Source organism: Diceros bicornis, chromosome 13 (genome assembly GCF_020826845.1).
Source record: "Diceros bicornis minor isolate mBicDic1 chromosome 13, mDicBic1.mat.cur, whole genome shotgun sequence".
Classification (NCBI taxonomy): Eukaryota; Metazoa; Chordata; class Mammalia; order Perissodactyla; family Rhinocerotidae; genus Diceros; species Diceros bicornis.
In genome coordinates this window covers 34,421,597-34,430,803 of record NC_080752.1, presented here as the reverse complement: position 1 = coordinate 34,430,803, position 9,207 = coordinate 34,421,597, and the positions used below count along the sequence as shown (strand labels likewise).

General features: G+C 61.1%; 1 protein-coding gene across 3 annotated transcripts; it reads left to right on the top strand.

Moving 5' to 3' along the window:
- The first annotated feature begins 2,910 nt into the window (after positions 1-2,910).
- Positions 2,911-9,075, top strand: MFAP2 (microfibril associated protein 2). 3 transcript variants are annotated; one of them, XM_058553013.1, is made up of 9 exons: positions 2,911-2,990; positions 5,354-5,431; positions 6,458-6,547; positions 6,757-6,783; positions 6,878-6,964; positions 7,088-7,132; positions 8,057-8,075; positions 8,250-8,323; positions 8,566-9,075. In XM_058553013.1, exons 2-9 carry the CDS (start codon positions 5,395-5,397, stop codon positions 8,667-8,669), a joined length of 483 nt encoding a protein of 160 aa, XP_058408996.1. In that variant the 5' UTR covers positions 2,911-2,990; positions 5,354-5,394; the 3' UTR covers positions 8,670-9,075. The 3 variants fall into 3 exon arrangements, with proteins under 3 accessions (XP_058408996.1, XP_058408995.1, XP_058408994.1); XM_058553012.1 differs by lacking the exon at positions 8,057-8,075 and adding an exon at positions 7,969-8,056 and having other exon boundaries at positions 2,914-2,990; positions 6,461-6,547; XM_058553011.1 differs by lacking the exon at positions 8,057-8,075 and adding an exon at positions 7,969-8,056 and having other exon boundaries at positions 2,914-2,990.
- The last annotated feature ends 132 nt before the right edge of the window (positions 9,076-9,207 follow it).

Genomic DNA, 9,207 nt, shown 5'->3' with positions numbered 1-9,207 from the left:
GACTGTGCCTGTCTCCTACCTGGGCCCACTGACCCGGGTGCCCAGCTGGCAGCCCCTGGCATGTGTCTGCTCCCAGCACCCACCGACTTTTCAGATCACCTTGCAAAAGTCCCCTCTCTGGGCCTCCGTTTCCTCGTCTGACAGTAATACTATTTCTGAGTTGCGACATGCCTGGGACTCTGTTAAGCATTTTATATGCGTTGTCATTTAATCCCCACAACTGTACAGACCTGTCGCCATTTTACAGATAAGGAAACTGAGGGTTAGAGATTGCACGAGTGGTCACAGGTGGGGCCAGATCACTTTGACTCCAGTGTCCACACTCGTAACCTCCCTGCCCTCGGGGGCAGGAAAAGAACAGACTTGCCTCGACAAGTGCCGCTGGGTGCCATCGCCAAGAGGCATTTAACTGGGGCAGTTCCCTTCTCTCCTCCCTGCCACCCCCCACATCCTGGGACGTGTTTGTGGTCCGGTTCCTCCCTCAGATGAAAATGCATGCTCTGAGCCCTCGTCTCCCAGCCAGAACCACATGCACTGTCCCTCGGGGAAGGGTGGGTGCTTCTGACCTCACTCCACCAGTGGGACACTAGCCAGGGCCTACTCTGGAGATGCAACTCAGTCATCTGGCCCATCTTGCTGGGCAGAGGAGAACAGGAAAGAAAGACTGTGTCCTGTCCTCCAAGAGCCCCCGCCAATCTCATTACTGGAAACCCTGGCGCCGTCCCCAGGCCTGCCCTAGAAGGAGCCCAGTAAGTGTTGAATCAAACGGGAGAAGGGACATGGGGCGTGACAAGGTAACTCATAATATCAGGCACATCCACAGGCCTGCTCTGGGCGCTAAGTCCTCAGCCAGCAACAGTGCAGGGAGGGCAGATGCTGCTCAAGGGAGGCCAGAGGACACAGGGAGAGGCCTGGGTTCGAATGTCTCCTCTACCCTTAGCCAACTCTTCATGCATTTACTGGGCAGTCATGTGCCAGGCACAGGGGCTACAGCGTGAACAGCAACATGGCCTCTGCCCGTGGGCCGCTTATAACCCGGCATGATAGGCGGGCAGGGAGGGAGCAAATCTCCAAGGACATTGGAAGAAGAGCTCCCACACCCAAGACCCCCTCCCGGAAGAGCCGCCACCTCTGCCTGGGTCCTTAGGGCCAGTGGATAGAAGCAGCACAGAGGATCTGGGAGCCAGAACACGAGTTGGCAGCTTCAGAGCCTCAGTTTCCCCCCAAGTGTAGGGGACAGCATTTCCGCCAGGCAGTTTCCCCTCCTACCCTCCTGGATTGCACCTGGCTGCAGTGAGGGGCTAAGGGAGGGCACAAAGGGCTGGCCCGGCCCACAGGGCCCACAGTGCTCCAGGGGACAACAGTCACTGCTACATTGTGATAGACACTGGAGGGGGGCTGGCAGATAGTTATTCATTCATTCAACAAACCAGCCGGGGAACAAATGATGCATGGGACATGTTTAGTCCCTGTCGAATAGGATTCAGGGTCTAAGGGACAGGCAGTTGTGGGCGGCATGACTGGGGGCAAGGAGATCTGAAGCTCCGGGGCAGGCAGGGCTGAGGACTGCCCCAGAGGGAGGGGCCTGCCCCCCCACCCAGCCAGTCTCTCCCAGGAGAATTGAGAGTACATTCATTCATACCACAAATGTTACTAACAGCTGCTCTGAGCCTGGCACTGTGCCTAAAGAGCAAAAACTGAGGATAAGCAAAAACAGACCTTGTCCCTGTCTTCATGTGGCTGACAGGCTCATTGGGGAGACGGGCAGGATCTAAACCATCACAGGCACAGGGCAGACTGACAGCTGTGAGCAGTAAAGCAGAAGGTGCTTAAGATCATAAGGGAGAAAGGGAAAGCTCCTCAGAGCAAGGGACGGTTTGATCTATAACCTGAAGAAGGTGGAGCCTACCAGTGTTCCAGGAGGAAGAAACAGTTTGAGCAAAGGCCCTGTGGTCTTTATGGCAGAGGAAAGGGTTAATAAGACTCCCAAAAGGCCATGTGGCTGGAGGCAGAGCCAGACCACGATGAAGGGAAGGGCTCTTGGAGGCCACAAGGTAGCTTACCCTTGATCCTAGGTACTAGAGAAACTAGCGGAAGGCTTTAAGTAGAAGGGAGCCCTGGCTGAGGTGGGTGGGGGAGGGCAGCGCCCACTTGGGAAGGCCCAGATTGGAGATTATTAGAGAGTCCAGACAAGAGACGGTGGAGGCTTACACCACGGTGGGGGCAGGGGACAGACTCAAAGATGTTTGTGAGGCAGGATTAGTGGGCGGATGCTGGACTGCAGGGAGGGCTGGGGGCAGGGGAGGAAGCCTGGGTAACAGAAGGATGGTGGGGCCCTCCCAGAATGGGGGAGGGTCGGGAGGTCGTGAATTTGGACTTGGATCCTTGTTGAATCTCATGTGCCTTGGGGACATTCGTGGTGCCAGGCCCGGTAGCCCCGTAGCCCGTGGGCTGAAAGAAACGCTGGTTATGGACGTAGCCTCCATCCGCCCAGAGCGGGCTAAGGAGACCCAGAAGACACAGCCAGAGAGGCAGGAGGAAAACCAGGCCGGGGAGGGTGTCCCGGAAGCCAGAGGGGAGAGCAAGGCTTACTTCTAGCTGAGTGGTCGTGGGTGAATCGCTTTACGAGCCTCGGTTTCCTCCTCTGTAAAATGGGGGTAACACAGCCACCTCGCCCACCGCACAACGTTGACTGCGGGCCACACGTGCTGAGGAGACGAGGAGGGAGCCTTCTGCACCGTGTAAAGGGCCGACAGACGTGCGGACGGCCCGGCGGGCGCCTCCTCCCCGCAGGGCCGCCCCCAGAAGAGGGTGAAGCCCCGAGGGCGCAGCGTGGCGGCCTGGGCGGCGGCGCTCGCGTTAGGACCCAGCGGATCCGGGGCTGGAGGGCGGGCGCCGGCCCCGTCGGGGGCCCGGAGGGGGGCTCGGAGCGGGCAAAGGGGCGGCTCCGGCGGGCGGACTCGGAGCGGGCGGCGGAGTGACCCGGACAGGTAGGCGCCGGCCGGCGGCCGGACCCGGCGGGGGCGCTCGGGGGGCCCGGGCGCGGGCAGGGGCGTCGGAGGGCCCCCAGGTGCGGGGGTCGCCGGGCTCTGCGGGTCCCGGACCCTGGGGGCGGCTGCCCGGACCCTGACCCCGGGGCCGTCCGAGCAGATGCTAAGAGGGCGCTGGAAAGTCTGGGGTCGCTTTGAGGGGAGGACGCGAGTTGGGAGGGAGGGGAGCCCGAGTTTGGGGGCAGCCAGAGGTGGGGGCGTCAGGGATGGGGACGGCTTTTGTTCTCCCTGGGAGGTTGGAATGTGGCGGGTGGGGTGGGGGTGTCCGGCGGGAGCGTCCGGGCCAGAGACTTGGAGAGACAAAGAGAGATCAGAGACTGCGAGAGCGCGAGCGAGCGCGCCGAGCAAGTTTCCGTGGCTGATTGTTCCCAGCTGTGCGGCTGCAACATCTGGTTTCCTCCAGGCGGACCCCAGGCCGGCCTCTTGAGCAGGCAGAGCCTAGAGAGCAGTGCGCGTGGGCGCAGGGGCTCCGAGTAGGCCCCAGAAGGCAGAGGGGAGAGGAGTCTGCAGCTGTGGAAAGGGCCAGAGTGGGGGGGCCGCCTCCTAGGCAGGTCCCGGCCTCCCCCACACCCAAAAAATCCAGTCTAGTAGTGCTCGGAGATGTGGTCCCCTGGGAGGGATCCATTACTCCCACCTGGACTCTTCTCTTGACGGCCCCACCTCGTGCCCCGGGGGCCCCTTTCCCCAATAAGCTTGGGCCTGGGTGCCAGATCTTCTGGGAGAGGAAAAGACTCCATGCAGGGGGCTGAGAGGCTTAGGAGGGATTTGGGGACAGATGGAAGTGCCCCCCACCTCTTAAGACCCCTTAGGTCCCAACTCAGGGCCTCATCCTGAGTGGTGACAGCTTCCACTAGCCTGGCTGCCACCAGCCTGGGGGACAAGGACGGGATAGGGAGGCCTTGCAGAGAGTCACAAGGAAGGAGCTCCAGGTCCTTCAGCACCCCCAGCATGAGGAGGCCAAGGGTTTTCAGAATGGGGGTGTGGGGAGCCAGATGTCCCCTGCCCCTGGGGCAGCGTGAGTCATGAGTCTCCCCCACCCCCCACTTCATCCGACTGCAGTAGGGTTAAGGAGGGAGTGAGATGTTGAATGTATGAGATGGGCAGGGGGCCACAGAAGTCTCTGGAATGGGAGGAAGGAGGGAAAGATGCCCATGGTTCTGCCCCTTTCTTTCCCCTCTCCCTAGATTCCCTGGGGGAGATACGGCAAGTTGGGTTTCCAGTTAGCCGTCTGGAAAAACACCCTCTGCTGTGGCAGGGAAGGGGCCCTCATCCTGGATGGGTTAGCCCGTGGACTCTCTCCCAGCCCTCCCAGCAGAAAGCTGACAGTCTTGAGGCTGCCTCCACTGAGCCTGGACTGGACATGGGGACCTGTAGACTCTGCCAAGTCCCCTGTGTGGCCAAAGACTGGAGGCTGCACTCCACCAGGAGTTCTTGAAGAGCCTGGTGAAAGCTATGGACCACTGCCCTTTCCCCCCAAAATTACACACACACCATTTGTCATACAATGTCAGGGGACTCAGAACCCCTAGGCTGGGTGACATCATAGTCCCCTCCAGCGCTGCCCTTCTAGGATCCAGAGAAACCTCCTCAGACTCCACCCTAAGTGCTTCCTGCTGCTGCAGACAAATAGACCTCAGTCTCGTGCGTCTGTGATGAAGACAGCCAGGTCTTGGGAGGCCTGGAGGCCTGGCAGGAGAGGAATCTTCTGGGGGTGGGAGCCCTGCCCAGGCCTGGCTGCCCTAGGGGCCCCTGGGGCCGTGCATGCATGTGGTTTCCTGCTGAGTTAAATGCTCAGGGCCCAGGGGCTAATTGGGAGCAGGTGGTGGGTCTGGCAGCCGCTGCTGAGTCCGGGCCGTGATGTTGGCCGTGATGTTGGCGGAGCAGGGCTGGGGTCCCGATGATGGCCCTGGGGTCAGAGTCACATGCCCAGAGCATTAGACACCTGGGGAGGTGCTGAACCAGAGGGTGGGCATGGGTGTGGGCAAGGAGAGCAGGGTCAGGGCTGGCAGGGGATTAAAAACGTCCCCTTAGTGCAGCAGGGCAGGATAGGGTCTGTCCGTTTGTCAAGATAAGCCCTGGAACCGGGTTGGAGGTCTTGTTCCTTGGCCCTGAACACCCCATGGGCCATCAGGGACAGCAGATGTTTCCTCAAAGTAGTTCCCCAGCAGACTCCCTGGCCCTCCGTATGCCTGGCTTCTATTCCAAGTGCCTCCTCCTGGCTGAATTCGGGGGAGCAGAGCTGGGCTCTGCAGTCCTGGGTTCGTGGACCCCGACACAGCTTCCCCCCGCCCCCCTTCCCCCAGCTGTCCTCTGACACCAGCCCAGCCCGCCTCGCTGTGTGGCCATGAGAGCGGCCTACCTCTTCCTGCTGTTCCTGCCTGGTAAGTGGCTCCTGGGGCGGGAGGCTCCCATTTTGTGGGTGGGCATGGGGTTTGTGGAGGGAGGGAGCTGGCAGTGAGCCTGTGTTGTGCCCTACAGCCAGAACTCAGCTTCCCGGGTCCCAGAGCCTCCCGGACCACAGACTGGACTGGCCAACCGCCCCAGTGTCTGAGGCCCTCACCCCCAACCCTCCACAGCAGCAGGCAGGCAGGATTCTGGAGAGTGGGCACACGCCCGGGCACCAGGAGTCCATGCTTTTGCTCTTACTGACCCACCTGGGAGCTGACGTGTAGGAGTAGGGGACACCCAAGGCAGGGAGTCTGGGGGCCTGGGTTCTAGACCCATTTGGGGCCCAACTGCCCTGGACAGTCTTGACCTTGGCGGGGGTCTCTGTTGGTCAAATGAGCAGTTATCAATGGGGATCATAAAACCCTGCCGGGTCTAGCATTCATTCTTTTAACAGGTATTTGTTGAGCTCCTACCATGTGCCAGGTTAGGCCCCGGGGGCACAGCCATGAACCAGGCAGACAAATCCCTGCCCTTGTGCTGCTGCCATCCAGGGAAGGGAGGCCGATATTATCAAGTAGATGTGACAAATGTCAGATTGTGCTGAGTGCTATGATGGAAATAAACAGGAGGATGCGATGGAGAGGGTGGGTGGGCCAGCACGGGCCTCTTAGCAGAGCTGAAAGTTCAATCCAGACCTGAATGAGGAGAGCTAACCAGGATCACAGGCCTAGGGAACGTCAAATGCAAAGTCCCTGGGGCGGGCAGGAGCTTGCTGAGTTCCAGGAACAGCCAGGGGCCAACATGGGGAGATGGGCAGGATGAGGTCAGTGAGGTGACAGCCAAGGAGTGTAAGGGCTTTTGTGGCTGAGGAAGGAGTTTGGATTCTGAGAATCTGGTTGTAGGATCTTAGGGTCTTACAGGCCTGCCCTTGGGACCTCTACCTGCCCTCCCCAGAATTGCCTTGGGGCCCCTGCTGGTCTTCTCTGCAGGGCACCCCCTCAGGATTTGCCTCCTCACAGCAGGCCTGCTGGCTCAGGGCCAGTATGATCTGGGCCCGCTGCCTCCGTTCCCGGACCACGTCCAGTACACCCACTACAGCGACCAGATCGGTAAGGGCTTGCCCACCTCAGCTGTCCCCCAGCCCTGCCGCATCAGCGAGGCCTGGCTCCCCAGATGTGTGTGGCTTAGCCAGGGGCCGGGTGGGGTGGGTGCTGGGACTCGCGGAGAGCGGTCGCTGGCTCAGGTGTGGCCTCCGTTGCCCCTGCGGCTGGGGGCAGGCCTGACCCCCCACCAATTCCACATTCATCTTTGTCTTCAGACAACCCGGACTACTATGATTATCAAGGTAAAGGGCTGGGGGCAGGGCAGGATGGGTGGGCAGCTGGTGGGGGAGCCCCTGGGGGGAGGGGAGCGGACCCCCTTATCACCCCTCGTTGCAGAGGTGACTCCTCGGCCCCCCGAGGAGCAGTTACAGCAGGTCCAACAGCAGCAGGTCCAAGAGGAAGTCATCCCAGCCCCCACCTTAGGTAGGCCACCTGCTCCTGTCAACCCGGGGGTGGGGGTCTGTGCGGGGGCAGGGAGAGGTGACCCCACCCTGCCCTGAGTGGACCCCTCCCAATGACCTCTGCCTGCCCCTCTCCCAACACCAGAACCAGGAGATGCAGAGACAGAGCCCACGGAGCCTGGGCCTCTTGGTAAGGCTTTCCTGACATCTGGAGAAACAGAAGCATGGCCCTGGAAGCCGGGGTAGAGCGGGATGCAGCGCTGGTGGAACAGAGACGGCTAGGCCTTTTGCTCTTGCTGGGGTAGATGGTGGTGTGGGGGGCTTGTAGACGTGCCCCTGCGTTAGGCCGGCAACTCCAGGGCCCCTTGGGCAGCTCTGGGAGATCCACCTGGCCCCCGGGCCTGGCTGGAGGCTGAGTTGGCTGCAGCCTCGGGAGGGGCCCTCTACTCCCAGACACTGGGGAGGGGCAGGAGCGTGCTGGGGGCTTCCTGCCAGCCAGCCAGCGGGACGGGGTGGTGCTCATGGCAAGCCAGGCGAGGAGGGGGCAGGAAGCCCAGGCCGGCTGAGCAGGGGGCCCGTGCTGCCCCAGCCAAGAGCCTGAGAGAGCCAGACTGCATGAGGGACGCTGTCTCCCCTCTGAGCTCAGCGTGTTAGTGTGTGCTCCTGGGAGCGGGTGCGGACCTGCCTGTGAGGTTGGTGTGGACTTTTGTGACCGTGTGTGTGTGGATGTGGATTTATGTTTGAACTTACGTACGTCAGAATATACATTTCTAAGTGTGGTCATGAATTCGTGTATGTCTACAAATATTGTACAAACTCGGGCAGCCCCGGGAGGTCCCACAGTGCTGTGTGGCATCTGTTGGGCGTGTGTGGGGGGTGTGTGTATGTGCGTGTGTCTGGGCTGGCCAGGAGGGTGCAGGGGTACCTAGGCCCTGAGAGCCCGTCTCCAGTGGACAAGGTTGGGGGCTGCCCCCCAGCTCTGGGCCCCAAGCTGCAGCCCCTACTCTGATCCTGCCTGTCACCCAGACTGCCGCGAGGAGCAGTACCCGTGCACCCGCCTCTACTCCATACACAAGCCCTGCAAACAGTGTCTCAACGAGGTTTGCTTCTACAGGTGAGGTCTGCTTCTACAGGTGAGCGCAGGTGGCGGGGGGATGGGGGGACAGCTCCAGCCAGCAAGGTGGGAGCTTGGGGAAAGACAGTGAATCCTGAAGTTGCACTCAACTCTGGTTAAGCCCAGGCTGAGGACTCTCCCAGTGGGGCAGGGTAAGGGTGAGGCTGACACCTCCCCGGCCCTGTCCCCTCAGCCTCCGCCGCGTGTACGTGGTCAACAAGGAGATCTGTGTCCGCACAGTCTGTGCCCACGAGGAGCTGCTCCGAGGTAGGAAGGCCTCCACCCCAGGCTCCCCCTGCCCGGCGGCCAGGCATTATCTGCCCACCCACCTGATATTTATTAAACACGTGTTCTGTGCCGGGGCCACTTCCAAGAGATCCGAGCTCCCCTCCTGGCTGCTTTTCACCCTTAGAACATCCTCCTCACCAGGGCTGGCGGGGGGCGGGGGGGGTAGCAATCCCCACCACCCAGCCCCACCCTGACCCCACTCCTTCCTATCCGCACAATAGCTGACCTGTGTCGGGACAAGTTCTCCAAATGTGGCGTGATGGCCAGCAGCGGCCTGTGCCAGTCTGTGGCGGCCTCCTGTGCTAGGAGCTGTGGGGGCTGCTAGGCTGGAGCTGGCACCTGGAGCCCTGTACCCCGCTTGGATCTGGGGCCCTTGGCCCTGCCTTACCTGGTGCTTCCCCCAGCCCAACATGCCTTTGATTCTGTAAAAAGTTAGTGGACTGCGGCCCTGGGGGTTGTCTCAGGCCCCTCCCCCTGCCCGTGGCCACGCCTGGGGCACAATGGGGGCTCCCCACCACCCAGTCTTCACCCCCCAGACTGGGGGTGTCCCAGGCCTCTCGGTGGGACCTCGGCCTCTGACGTGCCTTCTCAGTCCCTCGGAGGACAGTCCCCCCGGTCCCCCGAGGTAGGCTATGCCCTGACCCCAGCTGGTCTGCTTGGATTTCCTACAGCCCCTCGGGCGTAGACCACCTTTGTTTTATACAAAATTAAAAACAAGTTTTTACAAAAGATTCAGAGTCACTTTTTCAGTTGAGAGCACAGAGAGGGTGGCTGGGTGCCTCCAACACTGCCCGTCCTCACTGAGAGGCTGCCTGGCCCCTTGGGAAGAAGGGTCTGTTCAGGTGACCTGTGGCCTTTCCTCT

Coding starts and splice junctions, on each gene's coding strand:
- MFAP2 (XM_058553011.1), top strand. CDS start 5,395: ATGAGAGCGGCCTACCTCTTCCTGCTGTTCCTGCCTG. Junction 6,548..6,756: donor CCACTACAGCGACCAGATCG/GTAAGGGCTTGC, acceptor CTTTGTCTTCAG/ACAACCCGGACTACTATGAT. Junction 6,965..7,087: donor CATCCCAGCCCCCACCTTAG/GTAGGCCACCTG, acceptor TCCCAACACCAG/AACCAGGAGATGCAGAGACA.